The sequence below is a fragment of the Mesocricetus auratus genome, unplaced genomic scaffold, assembly GCF_017639785.1.
Source record: "Mesocricetus auratus isolate SY011 unplaced genomic scaffold, BCM_Maur_2.0 Super-Scaffold_100053, whole genome shotgun sequence".
Taxonomy (NCBI): domain Eukaryota; kingdom Metazoa; phylum Chordata; class Mammalia; order Rodentia; family Cricetidae; genus Mesocricetus; species Mesocricetus auratus.
The window spans coordinates 1,247,924-1,271,437 of NW_024429230.1; the positions used below are offsets into that span (position 1 = coordinate 1,247,924).

Here is a 23,514-nt window from a genome sequence, read left to right on the forward strand (position 1 = left end):
TTTGTTTTAGCTTCAGTAGAGTCAGAAATTTGCTATAGGAGTTTGGCTAGCTGGTTTAACTCAGGCATTTATGGAGGAAATCCTCAAATGTTAAAGGAATTGGTGTTTCCTGTCTGATCTGGCCCATCTGTGAGTGTTGTCACAATGAGCATAGTATGCAGAGTAGTGAAGCTTTTATCAGAGGAGAGAAACCCAGGCTAGAGAAGGTAACTAAAGTCTTAGGACAAGACAGGTTTCTCATAGTCTGTTATTTCCTGAAATATCTTTGTTTAAAACATTGGAATGGTGCTTGCAGATATGTAATCTGAAAAGTAGAACAGGTAAATCAGTGTTGGCAGAAGAAAGAAAAGGAGGTTGGACAGTAGTTTCCATATTTAAAATTTTTAACTTAAAAAATACTAGCATTGTAGGACTCTGCTTTAATTTTAAATTTATTTCTTCTTCTTCTTTTTTTAGATAGGATCTCTCTATGTAGTCCTGGCTATCCTGGAACTTGCTATTTAGACCAGGCTGGCCTTGAACTCACAGAGATCCTCCTGGCTCTGCGTCTGCCTCCAGATTTCTGGACTCCACTTTCCTAACTGCAGTTACTCTGGGCTGTCTAGAGGGAGAATCTCAGTATTATTCACAGATACTCTTGAGGCCTGATCATATTCTTGGGAAGGTGCATACAGAGGGTTACTACGAACTGATTTCTAGTCATAATGCTAGACCTGATTACATCATGTCTGCTGTTAGTGCACTGAGGTGACTCATGACAGGATTTTGTTGATTTCATCATAAATACTGCCCTTTAAAAAAAATACATGTGAGAGCCGGGCGTTGGTGGCGCACGCCTTTAATCCCAGCACTCGGGAGGCAGAGGCAGGTGGATCTCTGTGAGTTCGAGACCAGCCTGGACTACCAAGCGAGTTCCAGGACAGCCTCCAAAGCCACAGAGAAACCCTGTCTCGAAAAAAAAAAATACATGTGAGATTCTTTGGAGACAAAAAAAAAAAATACATGTCCCTATAAACAGTTTTGCTTTTGATAAGATTATTAATGCTCTGCTCCAAAAAGATTTTAAGGAGGTCTTTTAGTGACTGATATAATCTTTCTGACTGTCTAAATCACATGCTTTAAAACCCAGAGGGATGGAGAGATGACTCAGGGTAAAGGCACCTGCTACCCAGTCTGATGATCTAAGTTGATCCCTGGGACCCACCTTGTCAGAGAGAAGTGACTCCAGTGAACCGTCCTCTTCACATATGCTCTGGCACTCCCACCTCCCCCAAACAAATCAACAACAGCAGCAACAAAAGGCAGCTTAGAAAGTAACTGAAATTCACAGCTTGAAAAATGCAGCTTCAGGGCTGGAGAGATGGCTCAGAGGTAAGGGTACTGACTGCTCTTCCAGAGGACCTGAGTTCAATTCCCAGCAACCACATGGCAGCAGCTGTCTGTGGCTCCAGTGCTAGAGGATCTGGTGCTCTCTTCTGGCTCCCACCGGGCACCAGGCCTGCACACAGTGCACAAACATACATGCAGGCAAAACACCCATATTCATTAAAAAGACTGCAGCTTCATTCTACGTTTGCCCTTGGTTCAGTGTAGGGAAAATGAGCATCTGCTAATTGTAACTCCCGGTGTGTCAGATCTACTCAGAAGAAAATTACTCTCTTCCTGAGAATCATAGTCTTTCTTCATAGTGAAGGGGCCATTTGGGCTTATTAGAGAAAAAGAAATGGTGTTTGAGGATGCTGAATAGAGCAAAGCTTGTCTTCCCATTGTGTTTCAAACCATTTCGGGATCTTGGGGATAAAAGCAGTCATTTGTGTTAGTGCAGCCTGTGAGTTTGATTTTGGGACTTCTGTCATGAGAGGTAGCAACAGGAGCTCATACTGACAAGGTGGAGATCTGCTGCAGAAGGTTTTTTGGCATATTTGGCAACTTTAGGAAAAACAAAAAGCAAAACAATGACAAACAAAAACCAGAAAAAATTGAGTTTCCTGTGATATAATGTAAAAGGTTGAAACCAGCAAGCTTAAGATCTAACGGTCCTGAGAGTGATTCCTTGTTTCATAATTTGTAAAACAAAATTACATTTAAACCTGAGATTCAGTGACATAATTGAAGGGAAAAAAATTGCTAAAACAGAATCTACCTGCAGGAAATTTAGTGAACGTTACCTTCCTAACCATTAGCTTTTACAGCTAGATTAGTGCTAGAATATGTCTGACTTTTTGAAAATATGTCGTTTTATTTGGAATTTAAGCTTTGAAATGTAGATGAATTGTCTATTGGCTTTGTAAAATAGACCAAAAATAAAAGTATCACAGCTTGGCAGTGGTGGTGCACACCTTTTGATCCTAGTACTCAGGAACCTGAGGCAGGTGGATCTCTGTGAATACGAGACCAGCCTGGTCTACACACAGAAACCCCGTCTTGAGAAGCAAACAAACAAACAAAAAGTATTACAGAAATGTTTATTAACGGAGATTTAAATTTTACACTTACATGATTCCTCTTTTCCAAGTAGAGAAAGCTTATTGTATAAACAAATCCACACCCAGACAACTTGTAAAACTTCCAACTAATGTTAAATACTAAAAACTGTCCAGTTAGTTCTTTGAGGTTGGGAGTTACTTGAGAGTCTTAAGAAAATAGCCATTTGGGCCTTTCTTATTTGGAATTCAGTTCTGTGTTACTTACAGGGCAAGGTTTGCTGTGTAAATTAATGAACAACAAAACGGAGGAAAGGAAACAGATTTAAGCAATATTAGCAAATCACCTAAAGATACTACTCTCCTATTTTACTAGTTATAAATGGACTTTGATCTTCATGATGCTGCCTTACATTGGTAGCTATCATAATTCCATATAATTTTTTACACCCCAACCACCTGTGTAGCTTAGCTCACCTTTTTGTTGTTGTGACTGAGAATAGAGTTGGAATGAGAGAGCTCTCTCTGCCTTTCTAGACGGGGAGAGAGGAATCCTAAAACGGGCAGTCTGTCTTTTGAGAAGGTATTTTAGAAATGATGGGGTTCAGCTGCTGCTGATTTTTAACCTTGAATGTTGCCCGTCCTTTGTGTTAGTGGTCGTTAGTTTGAATTGGAAGTAGGGATGTGCTTGGTGCCTCCTTGTGGAAGCTTGATGGTATGACACCTGTAGGATTGGAAATTGAAGAAAGCTTAGGGATAGGGGCATTGCCTAGAATTTTAGAGGTTAACATTATACTTTTTTTTTTTTTTTTGGTTTTATGAGACAGGGTTTCTCTGTATTGTTTTGAAGGCTGTCGGTCCAGCCTGGCCTCGAACTCACAGAGAGATCCACCTGCCTTTGCCTCCCGAGTGCTGGGATTAAAGGCGTGCGCCACCACAGTCCGGCTTGAGGTTAACATTATACTTTGACGGGTTGATTGATGGGGAAAGTTCTTCTGTGGATATGTTTATCTTATTGATTGATGAATAAAACACTGTTGGCTAAAAGGGCAGGACTAGGAGGTAAGGAGGATCCTGGGAAAGGTAGGAGGAAGTCTCCATGTGATCCCAGGAGGAGAGGATGCATGAGTCTGGTGTTCTCAGCAAGATAAGACCTTATAGAAATATGTATATGTATGTTAGTAGTTAGTAGTTATTGGTTAATACTTAAGACAGAGCTAGCCAACAAGAAACTTTAGCCAATGGCCAACAGCTTTATAATTAATATAGTGTCTGTGTGCTCCTTTGGGGCAGAGAAGGGCGGCAGGACCTGCTGGGCCAGAAAACCTCATGTTATAGTTGACTCTGAGTCAGTCCTCTAGTACAAAAAGCAGACAGACTGAGTTTTAAATGTTAAGTGGGGATTTAAGAGATGGCCAGTTGTAGTGGCACACACCTTTAATCCCAGAATTTGTGAGGCAGAGACAGAGGCAGGCAAATTGTAGTGATGCCAGGTCTACACAATGAGTTCCAGGGAAGCTAGGGCTACACAGTTATACCTGAGAGAAACAGACAGGGACAGACGGGTGGGGAGACAGAGCCAGAGAGAGACAGAGAGACAGTGTACCAATCTACCAATTCTAAAGATTGGTACATAGATATTTGTTATATTGTTCTTTCCATTTTTATGTCTTAAAAGTTGATTAAGCTAGGAGTGGTGGCACATACCTTTAATTGGGAAAGCTCACTGAGGTCAAGACCAGCATGGTCGACCTAGCAAGTTTTGGTCAGCCAGAGCTAAATAATGAACACTGTCCACTCTTATTCTCTTTATACATTGTTTCCTAGCTATACGTATCCTTGGAGATGCTATGTTGGTTTTATGCTTATCATCATAAATCCTGGTTACAAGCAATGCATTGAGATCCACCCATTGATCTGAGGATGAGAGGAAAGTGATAGCAGGGAAGGCCAGCAGTGTGCTTTCTTCTTGTATAACTTTCAGTGGTTTATTTTGAGAACCAAAACAAAATGGTTACATTAACACCTTCTATTTATTTTTTTCCAACAAGTAATTCCAAGTTTTTTTAATTATACATAATAAAACATGATCCTGTGTGTGTCTGTGTGTGTGAGTGTGTGTGTGTGAGTGTGAATGTGTCTGTGTGTGTTATTGTGTGTGAGTGTGTGTCTGTGTGAGTGTGTGTGAGTGTGTCTGTATGTGAGTGTGTGAGTGTGTGTCTGTGTGAGTGTGTGTGTGTGTGCACATTTCAGAACAAGAAATGCTTTGTGGCACCACATACTAATCAGCTCACCTACTGCAGAGAGGGCTCTGGCAAGGCTTCAGCTGATGGGTGTTGACTAGTGGAAAGGCTGATAAGGAAGCATGAGGCAGTGGGCCTTTTCCTGCTGAAGACATTAGACATTTCTTGGCTTGAGCAGTTTTTTAGGTTTTTGCAGTTTTAGCAACGGAGACACAGGAGGCAGGATAGAATTAACTGGAGAGTTGCATGCAAGATGTTGCATTTTGACAGTCACAGGGATTGTGGTGTGATGAGGTTACTTTAAGGCTGTTGTAGGACTGCCTTAACTGTTGTGTGTTAGTGCTGTAACTACCTCTGTAAAAATTGAGAAGGATACAAAACAGACAAAATATCTGTGGCTTTCTCTTCCAAAGGACACCGAAGCCATGAAGAGAGCCCTGGCGTCCATAGACTCCAAACTGAACCAGGCCAAAGGTTGGCTCCGTGACCCCAGTGCCTCCCCAGGTAACCCTGCAGTTCTTCTTTGTTGAGCAATAAACAGCTAAAATACAGAAAATGAAGGAAAGGAGGGGATCCTTCTATAACCTCAGTGTCCTGAGGTAACAGTCGCATCCCATCGTAGTTCCCAGTAACTGAAACATTTCTGGGTCTTAAGGGAGAAGGCACAGGTCTTATCACCTCTGTTGTGAAATAATAAACAAAGATAAGCAGCCATTCCTAGAAAGATTACTGGTTTACTCATCCCCCGAGTGAGAAAGGTGATTATTCTGAATGAAAGCTCTTTTTTGCTAGTTCTGGTTGGGCAGACAGCCCTTTATGTCAGCAAAGAACTTAGTTAAGCAGATTGTACAGTGATGTCTACAAGAATTGTAGAATGACTATATAAAGATAAGACCCAAGTAGGTTATTGAGCTTGGCTTTTCTGATTTAATATTTATTCCATTTTAGATCATTTGAACAAATGTGAAACGCCTCCTGGAAGTTGGGCTGCTAAGCCTGCTGAATGACTAGACTAGACTCTTTTTCCATCACCCACACTCTCGTCAAGCCACTTCCCATTCCCTAGCAGATAGGGTGCCAAGTGCCTTTTTCAGCAGGGCCTGTGGCTTAAACCTCACCTCATGGTTGGGAGGCACTGTGCTGCTGCTAGCTGTTAAATGGCAGGCTCTGTCACTTGTCTGTTAAAGTCATCTGTCCCTTCATGAATGAAATGACTTGTAAAGTAACCTCTCTGAATAATTGATGGACCGACAATGTAGATATTGAATATCTCACCGTTCTAGGGGATGCTGGTGAGCAGGCCATCAGGCAGATCTTAGATGAAGCTGGAAAAGTTGGTGAACTTTGTGCTGGCAAGGAACGCAGGGAGATCCTGGGAACCTGCAAAATGCTAGGGCAGATGACTGACCAAGTGGCTGACCTCCGAGCCAGGTAAGACTCCTCTGCTTTTCTCAAACCAGGACTGGAACAACTCACTCCTGATGAGGTGATTCAGGGTGCTAGACTGTGTTAGTTTTGCTGGTAATAGAACCATAAAGTATTCAGGGACTAATAAAGTTAGAGCTTATTTTGTAATTGATTTTTAGAAAAGTTTTATCTAGAGTTTTATGAAGAATAAGGGACAGAACTGAAGTCTGACAAAATTATCTACCTTTATAAACGATGGGAGGGTAGGAAGAATTATCAAAGAGTAGCAACAGGGCTGGAGATGAAGCTCACTTGGCAGAATGCTTGCTTGGTATGCATGAATCTCTGACCCTAGCACCCATCCATCAGGCAAGGAATGTATGTCTTGAACCCTAGACCTCAGGTGGAGGCAGGGGATCCTCAGCTTCTTATTGAAGTAAAGGCCAGCCTGAGCCACATGAGATACTGCTTTTTCATTTTGTGTTAACATTTATTTTTAAAGTTGTTAATATTTTATTATTTGTATACATATTTATATTCTCTGATCCCATCTCACAGGCCCTTATAATTTGTTTTTTAACCTTCCTTTTACCCTTCTCAGTCTTGGTTTTTAGAATCCCTCTATCCCCATATAAGTACACTTAGTAAAATAAATTAAAAATACATATACTCATCTTACGCATTTAATGAATATATTACAGACATCGAGAGGGTTGAATTGTGCAGAAATGCCTAGTGCAGATGAAGTTTAATTTTGCTTTGTGAATGTCCTGAAGCTTCTTTGTCATTGGGATGCACAGCATAGCATATACAAGAGCACGGAAACAAACCGAACATGCTCCATACTGTTGTTCTTGGTCCAAAGTACTCACATCTAACTGTAAATTGGAAAAGTGATTCTTTTGGGTCAACATGGCATTTCTATTCTTAGGAAACCATTTCCACCTAAAACAATGCAGATATCTGTACAATACTAGGCTTTTCTTTTCTTCCTTCCTTCCTTCCTTCCTTCCTTCCTTCCTTCCTTCCTTCCTCCCTCCCTCCCTCCCTCCCTCCCTCCCTCCCTCCCTCCCTCCCTCCCTCCCTCCCTCCCTCCCTCCCTTCCTTCCTTCCTTTCTTTCTTTTTTGTGACATTGTAGATACAGAAGTCCCAGGCCTTCAAACATGTATTTGAAGCGGGAGGGAACAGCTTAGATGTAGTCTCATGGCTCTCACTGAGCTTCTTTCCTGTAGAGAAGCAGCCTTCCTTGTCAGAAGCGTGGAAAGAGCCTTGCAGAAAGGACAAAAAGAAGTTTTGTTCCCATTTGGAAAAATACCAATGCAGTTTGACAAGATTCTTGGCTCTTTTAATTTTTCATTGCTGGCTCTTTGGTCTACAGCCCTTTCACAGTGTGGCAGGCAATTTTCACTTGGAATTCTCAAAAACACAGTTGTGAATGTAAGCAAAAGAAAGACATGGTTGTATGGGAGAGTCCACTAATCTGTCAAGATAAAAGACTGGACCAGATATCAGTAACTATGACCCTGCGTTACAGTGGAGCCTGTGTTATCCTTTCATCTCTTCCCATTGTCTTTTCTTACATGTACCCAGGCTGTTTTATCATTTTGATGGCTGAAACACAGTAACTCTTTCTTCATTGATATTCAGACATCTAGGTTTTAAGAATGCATTTTTATCTGCATAGAACTCAAAACTTCTTAGTTTGAATTTGGCCATATATATTCTTACCTTTTCACAGTTAGATTCTTATGCCAGAAATATCCCTCATGACTAATTGCTATATTTGTATGAAATAAAAGAAACCATGGGCAGTATTTCCTTAGTCTTCCATTTCTTGTCAGGTTGTGGGCAGGCCTCAAGTATGAACCTGGCAATACAGTTATGGAGCTCATTACCTACAGTGTTGGTATAGATGGAGCTTTAAGAAGAGGGCAGAGGGGTTGTTGGGGATCATTCAGTCAAACAAGTGTAAGGCTTCTTAGAAGCTATGTAAAAAAGACAGACCCCGTAGTACTCTGGATCTACAATTCCATTGCCAGTGAGGGAGACAGGCACATTCCCGGGACTTACTGTCCAGCCAGCCTAGCCTAATCAGCAAATTCTAGACCAGCGAGAGACCCTGTGTCATAAAACAAAGTGGATGACAGCTGAGAAACGCCATCCATACACTGACACGTACACATGGACTCAAACATGTGCATGTGCACTTACACACAGAAAAAGACGGATTTGGGGCTGGAGAGATGGCTCGGTGGATAAGAGCACTGGCTGACCTGGGTTCAGCTCCTAGCACTCATGTGGTAGCTCTAGTTCCAGAGGACTTGACACCCTCTTCTGGTCCTGTGTGCACATGGTGCAGGAGCAGACATTCAGATAAAACACCACACATCTTAAGTAAGAATCAACGCCATCTCAACATTTTTTTTTTTGAAGATAGATAATAGATTCATTTCACTGTTAAGGATGTAAGGATGTTTTGGAGTTTTCCTAAAGTTTTTCATATTTGGATGAATCATGTCATTCTTTAAAATGATAAAATTGTCACACCCATGATTGGTTTTGTTAGCCTAGGTAGATTAAAATATAAGTTGAACTTTGTGGCCTAGAAAGTCTGTTAAGGGAATGGTCTCTACTCAATCCCCCCCTCCCCTTTTTTTTTTTGCAGTGGTAGAATGCCATTCCTGAGAGAAGGAAATATGTCAGTCAGGTCTTTAAAGACTTCACAGGAAACAGTGTGCTCTTTTTGTTCTTCAGTGCTAACTCGTTATATAGTAATGAAAGACATACATTAATATTATCATTGGGGGCTGGAGAGATGCTCAGCAGTTAGGAGCATTTGCTGCTCTTCCATAGGATCCAGGTTCAGTTCCCAGCACCCATGTGGCAGCTTCCTGGGGATCTGGCACTCTAATTGGTTTCAGTGTGGTACATCCTCTCATACGATATACACTGTGTTCTGAAATAATTTCAATGTATGATCCTCCCTAAGTAAGACATATTACTGTAGTAACAAAGCCCTCTATGTCAGTAAGAGCTCCAGAAAATTTTCCTACTGAAGTTTATGTTTGGTTATATAGTCAAGAATAATTATCATCAAATTTCGCTATCCTGGCTTCCAAGTCATTAAATAGTTCCCTAAAACTAGTGACATGGTGGTTCATGCTTATAATTTTAGCACTTGAGAAGAAGAAACTGAAAGATGAGATGTTCAAAGATAGCTACAATTACATAAGACCTGGTCTCAAAAAGCAAAACAATAAAACCATGTGTTTTTGAAAGCAAAAGAGAAAGTAGGTATTTTGGATTTTTCATTTGTTTAGTTTTCTTATGTTGTCTGAGCTTACTGGGGAATAGAAAGACACGCATGTTAATAAAAAATGACACCTACTGGGTAAAGGAGTATTTGCTACTAAGAATCTGAGAGGGCGTATCTGTCATCCTGAGTAGAGGACAAGGAGCCTCACCGGTGGCTATGCAGAAGGCGCAGCAGGTGTCTCAGGGTCTCGACGTGCTCACTGCGAAGGTGGAAAATGCAGCCCGGAAGCTGGAAGCTATGACAAACTCAAAGCAGAGTATTGCAAAGAAGATTGATGCTGCCCAGGTAAGGACCGCTCTCAGTAGGACAGGCAGGAGGAGAGACAGAGGAGGGTTGTTAAATATCCTGCATCTCTTCTTACACTGCCCTTTGCCATCGTCTGCTGTGGGTAGATAATGGACGCTCCTTAGATGACTGACTCCCAGCAGCTTCCCATGGTGATACCTGCACCATCATAGTTGTAGACTAATGTTTGTCTACATTTTGAGTTAAAGGTCTTAATTTTCAGTACTTCAGCTAGTTAAAAGGTCTCTGAATACTGCAGTACCCTAGATTTTGAAACTGTTTCCTGTCTTAGAATTCACTAGTATATTAGGTCATAGTGGTATTGAAATTTAGCATTCTACTCTATATAAAGCACTTTTCAAAGCATTTTAGAAACACAAATGCTTGAAAACTTGAAAAGAAGTCTGGTTAATTTAAAGATGGGATAAAGCTTATGAAGATATTTTATTCCTTTTTGTTGTTTGTCTTTTTTTTTCAGTTTATGTATCAAACTCGGGGCCTCATGCATGTTAGTCAGGCACTGTGTAATTGAGCTAAAAATCACAGCCTGAGAATTATTTTAATGGAAATCACAGGGCTGGTAGCATAGCTCAGTAGTAGGAGTGTATGGCTAGGTTTGATCTCCAGTACCTGGGGTGGTGGAGGGTATGGCATGATGGTATGCAGAAAAGAGAAGATGGGGTGATTTGATCTTACCTGAGCTAAGAACCTGTATACAATTATTAGAATTAGCACTCTCAGAACTATCGCTATTATGCTGTATGACTTCATTAAAGTTTAATTAAGTGTGCTACATGATTAGAGCTATTTCTGATGGCTTTGTATGTTTAAATGTGGTTCATGAGAAGATGACGCTGTCCACTTTGGTTTGTAGAATTGGCTTGCAGATCCAAATGGTGGACCAGAAGGAGAAGAGCAAATTCGAGGGGCTCTGGCTGAAGCTCGGAAGATTGCAGAATTATGTGACGATCCGAAGGAGAGAGATGACATCCTACGCTCCCTTGGAGAGATAGCCGCCCTGACCTCAAAACTGGGAGATTTACGAAGACAGTGCGTATTTAATTTCTTAGTCCCACATTAGTATTTCTCCATTTCACCACCCACACACTTTCCCTCTCTTCTACTCTAGGAGCATGTAGAGTTGAATCCCCAAAGGTTAAATGCTTATCTAATCCCCAAAATGTAGATCCTTGGATCCTACCTTAGGCTTAATGTATGGTAATTCCATGTTGGATCCCCATAGGCTAAATAGGTTTCTGACTGGCTAGGTCAAGTGCTGCCTTCGTGTATCAGTGATGTAATTAAACTTTCATAATTTGTTGCTGATCATATAGTTTTAAATGAGCACATTAGTCTGCTGTGAACTCATTTTCAAGCTCTATTTTCATTGTAGGACTTTCCTTGCTATATTATGTTTGTTACTTGTCTGTCCTAGACATGAGGAAAATTATTGTTGTAGTTAGCTTTGAAAAGGCTCCTGCATGTGTTTGTGAGAGAGATAGGAGGCATACTTTCTCCCTTCCCCAGTAGTGTGATTTCTTGAGTAGCAATTATATAAAGAAGTCTTAAATTACATTTCCTGGATGGTTGTTCTTATAATAACATCCTTGCCACAGCTTCCTTTCTTAAAGGCTTTCATCATACCTGCTTTAATTATATGGGAAAGAGCTATTCTTTTGTTCTGACAAACATGGCTGTCTTTAAAACAACAACAAGACACACCATAGGTTGGGAAATATAGCTCATTTGGTGGAGTTCTTGTGCAGGACCCTGGGTTTGATTGCCAGCATTGCATAAAACACGGCTCGGTGGAAGAGAGCTACAATTGCAGAAACTGGGAGGTAGAGGGAGGAGGATGAGAAGTTCAAGGTCCCCTGTGGCTCCACCATGAATTTGAGGACAAATGGGTACCATATCCTAAAATGTGCTTCAGTAGGGTGTGAGGAGGGTGTTCGAGTTGGTTTGTCCTCCCTCACTGCTCCATGTGTGTCTCTCCAGAGTAATTGTGTTGTCCGAGAGGATGGTCTTCTCTGATAACTAGAGGAGGACTGATCTTGGTCAAGGTGCAGCATAGTGTCTGCACTGCCCTGCCAGAGCCTCAGCATGCTTTCAGGAATGTTAAAGAAGGGGGCGATGGAGAAGAAATGGCTCTTTTCTGCCGCTGTCCCGCAGCACCATTCTCTAAGGATAACCAAGTCACACTCTACTTCTTCCAGTTAACTTACATGTTCTATTTCTGTTGTCTGTGAGAAAATGCCTATTTTTATCTTCCAAAGTAAGAGATTCATTAGCATCCTTGGACAAAGAGGGCATTGCTGGCTAAGAAAGCAGAAAGGCAGAGGTGATGAATTCCTAGGACCCAACACAATCCATCATATAGATGGATACTCATGAATATTCTTTTGTATGACAAAGAGATAACTACTGTAGTGCCAATAACAGTAGACCTTCGTGTGTGGCTGCTAATGCTGTTATCATAGTTAAAATTGTAACATAAACAGACATGTATATAACCAGGCAGCACGACTAGTCAGGTGAAATCCGTAGTAAACATGTCTATCTTTGTAAGAGGGGAAATTAGAGAAAATTAAAATAATAATTTAAAGTTAGTCATTTTGACAGATGGGTTGATATTTCCTTCCTTCCTTCCTTCCTTCCTTCCTTCCTTCCTTCCTTCCTTTCTTCCTTCCTTCCCTCCTTCCTTCCCTCCTTCCTTCCTTCCTTCCTTCCTTCCTTCCTTCCTTCCTTCCTTCCTTCCTTCCTTCCTTCCTTCCTTCCTTCCCTCCTTCCTTCCTTCCCTCCTTCCTTCCATCCATCTTTCTTTTTTGGTTTTTTGAGACAGGGTTTCTCTGTGTAGCTTTGGCGCCTATGCTGGAACTCGCCCTGTAGACCAGGCTGGCCTCAAACTCACAGAGATCTGCCTGTCTCTGCCTCCTGAGTGCTGGGAATAAACGATATTTTCATTTTTATAGATGAGGGAGAGTCTCAAGATGTAAAATGGACCAGATTCTTTGTATTTCCTTTTTCTTTTTTAGACTGTTACGCAACTTTCTGCGCATGGGTGTTTTGTCTGTGCACGTATCTGCATCACATACATGCTTGGTGCTTAGAAGCCAGAAGAGGGTGTTGAATCTGGGACTGGGGCTGTCACAGATGGTTCTGAGCCACCACATGGTGCTGGGAATTGAACCTGGATCCTCTGAAAGAGTGACCAGTGCTTGAGCTGCTAAGCCATTTCTTCAGTCCTGCCTTTTCCTTTTCTTAATGGTTAGAATCACATCTTTGGAATTAGTTCTTTTGGGTCAGTTTCTGTTCTTGAGACATAATGTGGTTGTTTTCTTAAATTTCTGTGTGGCTGTCCTTGTTTACGTTCTTTGGCTGCAAGGAACTGGTTTAAAAATATAGAGAGACGTCTAGTGGAACCTCTGCTTGAATTGTGGCTAAGTCTATTAGTAACTGGAAGCCCCTGTGTTCTCCTTTAGTGTCTTAAGTTGCCAGATGGGTCCTGTATGCCTATTTCACTCTTGTTCACTTTATTTGGGGGTTCTCCCTTTGGTTTGACTGACCATGCCCCAAGCTTAACCATGATTTTCTAGCTCCAGAGCTCCTACTGGTTGACTTTGAAAATGCTTTTGAAGTATGGACCAAGGATTACTTGAAATTTTTTTTTTTAAAGTATGGACCTGTACTCCATCCTAGACATAATTTATCAGAGTCTCTGTTGATGATGAGTCTAACCATATGTATCTAAAAATAGAATTCCAGATAACTTTTATTTGCATTGTACTTAGAGAAACACTAGAAATGATTTAAATGTAGTTTGTGACTGCAGGTGAAATCACCCAGTTAATCAGTTATAGCACAGAATAGGAATCATATACTAACATTGATAGAACAGTGAGCATTCTTATGTCAGAGGGTCAAATTTGAACCCTGACTATCAAATTAAATAATGGGATTTTTTGTTTTCAAGACAGGGTTTCTCTGTGTAGCTTTGGAACTTGACCTAGAACTTGCTTTGTAGATCAAGTTGACCTCAAATTCACAGAGATTCACCTGCCTCAGTCTCCTGAGTGCTGGAATTAAAGGTGTGCACTACCACCCCCAGGCCAAATAATGAATTTATTTACCTTTGTGTGTCAGCTTTGTGTGTCAACTAATACTGTTCTTTACCTCATAGGGTTGCAGTGAGTATTAAATGATGTAAGGGAGAGCTTGTAGCATACTGGAAAAATTAGGGCTCATATACAGCATTATTACTATTTGTGTTATTACTAGTACTGTTTCTACTACTAACATGATTGTCCAGGCACACCTAGTTCCATAGGGAGCTTGTGTTTTGGCTGTTGTTTGTTTTTGTTTTTGAGATAGGGTATCTCTGTGTAGCCCTGGCTGTCCTGGAAGTTTGTACACCAAGCTGGCTTTTAACTTGGGGATTAAAGGTGCCAACTGCCTGGCTGGATTTTGTGTTTTCATACGTGGTAGGGTTGAGAGTACAGGCAATCTAGTGATGAGTGATTAGATTAGCATAACCTGGTAGTTGTATAATTGTATAGACTGACTCAAACTAGGACAAAATAATGTGAATTTAAATTATATTCATATTTAAAGACTAAATAAACATTTATTTCAAGTCAATTTAATAATCATTAGCAAGCTTCATTCTCATTAACATGTTATTAATAGTTAAACTATCTCAACATCATTGTGTCTACAATGTAAACTATAACTGGATGGTTATTTTTACTTCTGTAGGGGGAAAGGAGACTCCCCAGAGGCTCGAGCATTGGCTAAGCAGGTAGCCACGGCCCTGCAGAACCTGCAGAGCAAAACCAACAGGGCTGTGGCCAACAGCAGACCTGCCAAGGCAGCCGTCCACCTTGAGGGCAAGATTGAGCAAGCGCAGCGGTGGATTGATAACCCTACGGTAGACGACCGTGGAGTCGGTAAGTCCCCGGTGCAGCTGTCTGGGTCACTGCATGTGTCCTTTGTGTGGGTGATTTGGTGCTGAAAGGGTTCCTGAGCCACTGGGAAGTCACTCTTCCGTGTGGCTCAGTTTCCAAATGCAGCCAGTAAATTCTCTATATTTAAACAAGACGTATCAGAGAGTAAATGATTTTACTGTGGACAAACAGAGCTTCACAATAGAAACTTTGAACTAATTACTACCAATTTTCATTCTGTGGTATTTCTGTTTTTATAGTCCTTATCAAGTACCCAATTAAATTTATTTTTTTGGAAAATGACAATAAAAGGTATTTGATATTCTCACAGCGTCCTGTAAAAGTTGAATCTTGTTTTTGGCTTTGCTTTTTGTTTGATTTTTGAGACAGGATCTCCCTATGTAACTATAGTTGTAGTTGTCCTGGAACTGACTATGTAGACCAGGCTTTGAAGTCACAGAGATCCACCTTCCTCTGGGGTTAAAGGCATGTGCCATCATGCCTGACTGATACGATATTTAAGAAGATGGAGGAATAGATTTGTGTGATTTTGCTTCATGACTGCATCTGCTGAGACTGGATAGGATGAGTGTTTGAATTAGAGATGGCCAGTGCAGTGATGGGCTAGAGAACTGGGCAGACGCATAAGCTGTGTAGGAATGCAGTGACACACTCTGTTCTATGCTCACTCCTGCTGAGGTATTCACACCCACTGGCAGCAATCAGATTGTTAGAGGTTTGCTTTCTAGTACTTCATTTCGAAGTAGTTACTATCAGACTGTATGTAAACAATGTGAGTATTATTATAATACTTAGCAAGCAGTAAGATAGTTATGGTTAATATAATAAAATTTAACCTATATTTTTAGGTTATGTTTTTGGTTTTACTGCTTTTATAGTGCTAGGGACCAAACCCTTGTGTGTGCTGGTCAAATAGTCACACAGATATTTAGTAAGTGGAAACTGCTCACTGTAAAGAAAAGGACTGAAGACATAAAAGTTAGGTTTGGGGTGTAGGTCAGTATTAGCTATGTATGAGGTTCTGGGTCCAATCCCAGCACTTCCCCAATTCCGAAAAGTTAATACTTTGTTCTTGCTACACTTTCCTGTATTTCCAAAGGATTATGTTTTGTGGAGAACCCTGTGCCCTTAGTAGATGCTATGTAAGAGTCTGGAGTGGCGATGCAGTTGCCTGCCTTGCATCTGTGTGAACCTCAGGGTTTCCCTCTTGGTTTGTATAGGTCAAGCTGCCATCCGTGGACTTGTGGCCGAAGGGCATCGGCTGGCCAACGTCATGATGGGACCTTATCGCCAAGATCTTCTTGCCAAATGTGACCGTGTAGATCAGCTAACAGCCCAGCTGGCTGACCTGGCTGCCCGAGGGGAAGGGGAGAGTCCTCAGGCGAGAGCACTTGCATCCCAGCTCCAAGACTCCTTGAAGGTAGAGCTTGCCATACTTCTCATGTCTGTTATATAGAGAAACAACGAACAGAAGAGACTGTAGTACAGTGTGTGCATGCGTGTGGAGGTCAGGGGACCACTCAGGTGTCAGCCACCATCTATACTTACTTTTTGAGACAGGGCATCCTTGTTTTGGAATTTGCTGAGAGAGTTAGCTGGGCAGCCAGTGACTCCAGGGAGCTGCCTGTCCGCGCCTCTCCAGTGCCAGCATTTTTCAATGTGTGTTTTGGAAATCAAATGGAGGCTCTCATGTGACAAGGCAAGCACTGTGCTGACTGAGCTGCCCCCACCTCTCCCTGAGACTTGAGATTCCTGTGTTTAAGGAAAATTAAAATGACATGACCAAATACACGAGGAGATCAGAGTTTATTAGGAATAAGCCAAGTGGCGGCAACTAATGTCTCTCTAAATTTCATTTGATAAGAGATCTTTCATGATTTGCTGTGCATATATCATTTTACTATTATTTTTTTATAAATTTAATTTTTACATTCCAATCCCAGTTCCCCCTCCCTCCTCTTCTCCTGCCCCACCCCCTCCTCCCATCTGCTCCTCAGAGAGGGTAAGGCCTTCCCTTAGAAGTCTACTAAGTCTGTCCCATCATCTAGTTGAGGCAGGACCAAGGCACCTCCCCACCCCCCACACTCCTGTGTCTAGGCTGGGCAAGGTGTCTCTCCATATAGAATAATGGACTCCTGGACTCCACTAAGTCAGTTTGTGCATTAGTGTTAGATCTTGGACCCACTGCAAGTGGCCTCATATATTGTCTCAGTCACACTATTGTACTCCAGGAGCTTGGCCCATGGTTAGTTGTGGATTTCTGCATCTGTTATTTATTCAGTGTTTATTTTTTTAGATAGGGTGTCACACTCTGTAGTCCAGGCTGGCCTTGAACTCTTGGCAATCTTCATAGCATGATCTGAGTGCAAAGATTATATGCATATACTTGGAGGTTATTGAGTTTTCTGTAAACCCCCCCTTTTTTTTTGTTTTTTCGAGACAGGGTTTCTCTGTATTGTTTTGGAGGCTGTCCTGGAACTCGCTCTGTAGACCAGGCTGTCCTTGAACTCACAGAGATCCGCCTCCCTCTGCCTCCAGAGTGCTGGGATTAAAGGCATGCGCCACCAATGCCCGGCCTATAAACCTTATTTTTTTTTAAAAAATTCTTTTATGATAGTAGACTATTTAGAAATTTGGTATTGCATTTTCCAAATAGTTAATTCACTTATCACTGGGCCTGGCTAGTTCCGGGAATGGTTAGAACCTTCTTTGTGGTAGCCCTATTGTTCTATCATTTCATAGTGTCCACTGAGACACTAATGTCTTAAAGAACAGAGTTCATAACTGGGTCTGTGCTTTGTATATATTTGTTATTCAAGAAATAGTTTTGAAAATGAATGGATGAAATGCAGAATGAATGAATGAGTCAGTGAAGTTAGCAGATAGGCCTTTTGGATGTTGTTGTAAATTTCATTTGTAAACGATATTTTTAAGGATCTTAAAGCTCAGATGCAGGAAGCTATGACTCAGGAGGTGTCCGATGTTTTCAGCGATACCACAACTCCTATCAAGCTGTTGGCAGTGGCGGCCACAGCTCCTCCTGATGCACCCAGTCGGGAAGAGGTAGGTATCTGAAGCACATAGGAAATGGAAGGGCAAAGGAGGGATCTTCTCGTCCCCCAAGAGTCTGTCTTTAGCTGCTGGCCATTACATTAAAGCAAGTGGAATAGCTTTTCATCACATACCAGGAAGCATGACATGAAAGTAAGTATCTTTGGCATATTCAAAGGTAAAAACTGAACTTTCTATGGTTTTCTTGGTGTTTTTCTTAAGGGAAGGCATCATTCCAGGCAGGAAGAAATGAGGGATGAGGATCACTTCAGCCACAACTTTCTGGATAGGGCACTTTAGACTCAACACCAGTCAAGACAATTGTTTAAACTCATTTGATGTAATAATTCTGTGACTCCTCCCTGTCCCAGAGTAAATCCAGAGACATTACAATGAACAGTAGGCCAATGATGTGCTGGGAGACTCACTCTTCAGGAAAAAGACCCCCAAAGGCCTGATTTGTAAATAGGTGTTGCTTGAATTTTCACTATGTCAATACTCTGTGTTGTATTGTTTTTGTTTGGGTTTTGAGACAAGGTCTTGCTGCTGACTTTTGTAGCCATTGGTTAACTGCTGAGGAGAAAAGTTCGGAGGGGCACCCAAGTTGTAACATTTTGAGTAAACATTGTGTTCTTGGTGACTCTCTTTCTGGCCTAGGTTAGGAGGTGGTTCAGTTCATAGTACCTTACTAGGGTGATTTGCTACGTTTTTTATCCCAGGCTTCTAAATTTCACACTCTTTGATCCAACTTTCGGCTTGTCTTATCCATCCAGAATCTAAATTCCAGATGTTTCATAGGTTCCTCAGCATATGCTGTTTCTCTTCAAAATTGTTTCCAGTATCCTTTTCCTAGCCCTACACCCCAATAGGTAACTCAGGCATTTTCATTTTATATCACTAGTAATTCTGAATCCTTTCTACCGTGTTGTCATGGTTTAGATTCTGACTCTTGGTCTGGATGGTTGCTTAGCTCTATATTTTTGAATCATTCATTAAGCCACCAAATTGGGATTCGTGCAACCCCTGCTTTTCTCCTGATTAAGCCATTCAGTGGGCGTGATGATGGAACTGGAGCTTTGCCCTACAGCTTTGTTTACATGGTGGTTTGTTGTTCGAGTACCCCAGGCTGACCTTGATCTTGGTAGGAGGCTGAGGATGGCCTTGAGCTCCTGATCCTCCTCAGTGCTGCACTCAGAGATTGTGCCGTAGCTCCTGGCTTGTGGGATACTGGGGGTCTGATCCAGGATCTCATGAATGCTAGCAAGCTGTCTACCAATGAGCTATCTACCAAGCCCCAGCAGTCTGGCTTTTACTAATGTTGGTTTCATACAGGTTACTGTCTCCTATTCCATTCGCCTGCAGTAGCTGGTTGGGTGTACTGTCTTGTACACCTGGCCCTTATATGTCTTTGCTTCCTCTCTTTATCTAATTACCTCCTTTCTGCAAGGTTCCTGTTTGTCCTTTATTGCGTTCTTTTGTTTTCTAGATGGATTAAGTGCCTTACATAATATTGCTGTTTGGCTCTGCTATTTCACAGAGTGACACACCTTATTACAAATGCCTGTTTCAACCCATTCAGGGACAGATATTGAAAAGACAAATAGTAGGTAGTCAGTAAATTTTTTAAAAGATTTATTTACTTATTAAATAAGTGTTCTGCCTGCATGTATACCTACAGACCAGAAAAGGGCACCAGATCTCATTATAGATCGTTGTGAACCACCATGTGGTTGCTGGGAATTGAACTCAGGACCTCTGGAAGAGCAGTCAGTGCTCTTACCCTCTGAGCCATCTCTCTAGCCTGTTAGTCAGTAAAGTTTGACTGAGCTTAGAGAAAAACAATCTAATACAGCAGTTAAAAGAGAACGGATACAGCCTGGACTTGAAATGTCCACCAGAGCAGGCAGCAGACCTGTAAGCCTATTGTGGATACCAGCAAGGGTAGGAAACCTTTGTAAGACCAGGAGAAGAGGACTGCATTAACTCTTTGTCTGAGACTGTGAGTCCTAACTATTAACTGAGTGGAGACAAGTCAGAATCGCGAGCCTGTAGGTGGTGGTTGTAGAGCACAGGGATGAGGCTGAGCCCACAGTTGGAGTCCACTGGAGTCCACCCTTTAGAGGTCGGCTGGCCTGAATCAGAGCTGGGTACCAAGTACAGGAGAGGTACCGCGAGCACCCTCAGCAGGGTGCAAAGAGCTACTCTGCGGGCTCCTGGCAGGCTCTGGTGTGGCATTGACGTGGCCCTGTGCTGTTTGAAGTACCTTGTTTTCCAGGCGTTGGTCCTAATGTCACCCACGCAAATTCTTTGTCACTTTAAGTTAAATTGCTCCTTTGATAATGTACAGCTTCTCATGATATCATCAACGGAAGGACAGTCAGCTTTTTAAGATTCAGAGACCCAGCTGAGCAATTAAGTAGATTTGCATTTGGGACTAATAAAATCACCCATCCTTGTTTTTGTGTTAGGTCTGGTATGAGCACCAGCTGTCGTTTTCTCCACTGAGGTCACGGGCAGAGTTTTTACAACATTAATGGTAATGGGATGCATGAGAGGAGGCCGGAGTTAGGCGAGGCCTCTGGATACTCGGGGACTTGTAATGCCCACAGCTGCCTACAGGAGAGCCTGTAGTGGGTTTGCCTGTCTTCTTCAAACTAAGAGTGAAAACCTTTGGGGAATGAGATTATTTAGTCTTCACATTCTGTGAACTTGTTGCAAAGTGTGTAACTCTGTGTGTGTCCTGCTCGTTCCTGGTATAGTAAGTTTGAAAGAAGATTCAGGGATGTGTCTTTGTGTGTGTACATGATCCTTAAGGCTGAACCTCTGAGGAAATATATAGAGGGCAAGATTTTCATTTGACTATTGTTTTATTAATAAGATTTGATATTATGTCAAATTTTTGAGCAGTTACAGAATCAGATTAAAAATAATCTTTTCTCGGATTTGCTGGTGCATTATATTGAAGTAAATTTCCTTGATGTCTATTTTTTTTTCCCTCAAGGTATTTGATGAGAGGGCAGCCAACTTTGAAAACCATTCAGGAAGACTTGGCGCCACAGCGGAGAAGGCAGCTGCTGTTGGTACTGCCAATAAATCAACAGTGGAAGGCATTCAGGCATCAGTGAAGACAGCCCGAGAACTCACTCCCCAGGTTAAGTTTTGCTCACTCTTCATTTCAATATCATCATGTAGTATTTGCCAAATGAAATTAATTATAGATGCTCTGTTAAGATCACATAAGAAAGTGTGCGGAGGGGCTGGAGAGATGGCTCAGCAGTTAGGAGCCATCGTAAGGGCTCTTCCAGAGGATCCCAGTTTGCTTGCTACATCCATGTCATTTGGCTTACAGCAGCATGTGATTCCATCTCCAGGAGAGCTGATGCCTCTGACCTTTGCGAGCACCTTCAACATGTGCAATGCATACACCTACATACAGTTGGAAATAGTAAAAATAAATAAAAACGTGTATGGAGCTAGGGAAACAGCCGGGAAAGCTCTTGTCACAGAGTTATGGGGGCGAGTCTGGATCCCAGAGCTCATGTAAAAGCTAGTCATGGTCGGTAGGCTATGTCTCTAATACAGTGCTCCAAAGCGAGATGATGGGTGGAGACAAGGAGAGTCCCTGGGAACTCACGCCCAGCAAGTCTGGCCTACGCACACAGTCATGAACAACAAAGACTTGTCTTCAGCAAGTTGGAAGGTGAGGACCAACACCAAGGGTCCTCTGACCTCTGCACACATTTGTGGCACACATGTACACACATGCTTATATGTGCACGCACATCCTATATACACACGTTGCACACATACACACCCCATATCCATATTTACATATTCATTGGGTCAAAGTCCTCTAGCATTATAGAGGACTTTGGTCCTTATATATTTTTGCATTGTTTGTCTTTTGAAATAATGGTCAGTATTATTTTGAAAGCAAAAACAGGCAGTAAAGCAGCCTTCCCCCAGCACACATGTAATTAAGCTCTCTTTGAGGAGACTGAAAAAAATAGCTGTTTCCATTGCTAGTTTTCCTTTTCTTCCTAATCACGTAACTAAGGTATATAGTTAATTATGTGACCGAAGTATTAGCCAGGAGGTTTAGGAACAAAAGAAGATTGGAAATGAGATTAAACAAATTGGAAAGAATTAAAGTTTTTATAAACCCGTCTGCCTCTCCTTTCCTCCCCCCTACTCTTTTTCTGAGGTAGGCTTTTGATTTGTAGCCCAGGCTGGGCTTCAATTATCTATTGTTAGAATTATAGGTGTGCAGCACCATGTACAGCTAGCTTTCTTAAAAAGCACAGCATCATTTAGTGTGATGTTTGTGCAGGGTTGGGGTTCTTTCCTCCCTTCTCCTATTAATATAGAGAAACCCATTATATTTATTAAGTGCCTGTGATCTATTGGGGGGTTTTGCAAATCTGTGATTCTAGCTTTAGTGGGAACTTCTCTGGAGAGGGGAGGGAAATGGTCCATGTGCTTATGCTGCCTGTTAACTCATCAGAATTTCTCTGTCCCCCTGCTCTTCCTTTTCCCCCTCCTTGGGTATGGAACGCAGGGCTGTGTACGTTCCAGGTGAATAACTCACAGTACCACACAGCTACATGCCCCAGCCCATTTGGAAAAGTCACATTCATTTAACTTAAGTTAAAACAGAAAAGACTGGCTCCTGTTGATGAAGCCTAGGTTGGCCTTCAACTCACTTCAGTGCCTTGAATGATGGGGTGATAGGCATACAGCACTATGCCTAGCCTCATGCAGCCTTTTTAGAAATCCTCATAAAATATGAATATTCCTAATTAAAAACACAATAACAGAATCCTTCCATAAAACACTAAACAAAACAGGGTTTCCGTACAAAACTGAGACTGGAAAACAAACAACCCAACCCCAGAAGGCTGGAAGTGTGAGGGCTGCAGCTGTATGAGGCATACATAGTAAGTCTTCTTGCTCTTCTGAAATGTTCCAAAACTAACTTCTCCTTTACTTCTTCCTACCACTACCCTAACATGTCTTCATGAACACTTGGGGCGTCCCCCACATTTTGGGCTTCTTACCTTCCTCTAATGTGTTCCTCTCTGCCGTGTGGCCGCTTGTCTGCCACGTGTCTGGCCCCCCCCCACCAGCTTAGATGCCTTTTTCCCTTTTCTCCTACGTTCGTCTCCTTCAGGCAGCTGATGATTTTACAGCTTGCCCTCCCTATGATTTTTCTTTTAAATTCTAGTGCAATCATCCCCATGCTTCCAAAAACAAAAACCAACCCAGAACACTAAACTTAAATCTTGGAAAGACTGAAGACTTTAGAGACAGATCTAGACTAAAATGCATTCTAACTTTCTTATTCCACAGAGTTATCCCTTCATAATGTACTGTTTTGAGGACTATAAACATACATGCATGGACTGTGATTATTAATTTCTCAGTACTTCTTTCCCAAACACTGTCGCTAGCTAGCTAGGAACTTCTAGAGTGTCTTGATTTTTGCATCTTGGAAGTAAAGGTGTTGTCCCTCCTCTCATTTGATTTTTGTAAAGATGCAGTCATGTAATGAACTGAACAGGTATTTTAGTTACTATTATTCTAAATAAAGTTTGAGTAATCTTTAAAAATTGTGAACAGATATTTTGATCAGTATTATTCATAAATCAGATCTGAGTAATGTTTCTAAAAAAGAATTTATTTTATGTGCATTGGTGCTTTGCATGCATGCCTGTCTGTGTGAGGGTGTCAGATCTTAGAAGTTACAGACAGTTGTGAGCTGCCATGTGGGTGCTGGGAATTGAACCTGGGTTCTCTGGAAGAGCAGTCAGTGTGCTCTTAACTG

At 41.8% G+C, this 23,514-nt stretch overlaps 1 protein-coding gene across 2 annotated transcripts in view; it reads left to right on the top strand.

The window, feature by feature from the left end:
• Vcl (vinculin) overlaps nt 1–23,514 on the top strand; it is an 88,389-nt gene that overhangs the window by 49,692 nt on the left and 15,183 nt on the right. For both annotated transcript variants that reach the window (XM_005083535.4, XM_005083536.4), the window contains exons 7-14: nt 5,080–5,170; nt 5,950–6,097; nt 9,522–9,675; nt 10,550–10,725; nt 14,431–14,621; nt 15,860–16,059; nt 17,574–17,702; nt 20,692–20,841. In XM_005083535.4, coding sequence (XP_005083592.1) covers nt 5,080–5,170; nt 5,950–6,097; nt 9,522–9,675; nt 10,550–10,725; nt 14,431–14,621; nt 15,860–16,059; nt 17,574–17,702; nt 20,692–20,841 — 1,239 coding nt within the window. The remainder of the gene's footprint in view (nt 1–5,079; nt 5,171–5,949; nt 6,098–9,521; nt 9,676–10,549; nt 10,726–14,430; nt 14,622–15,859; nt 16,060–17,573; nt 17,703–20,691; nt 20,842–23,514) is intronic.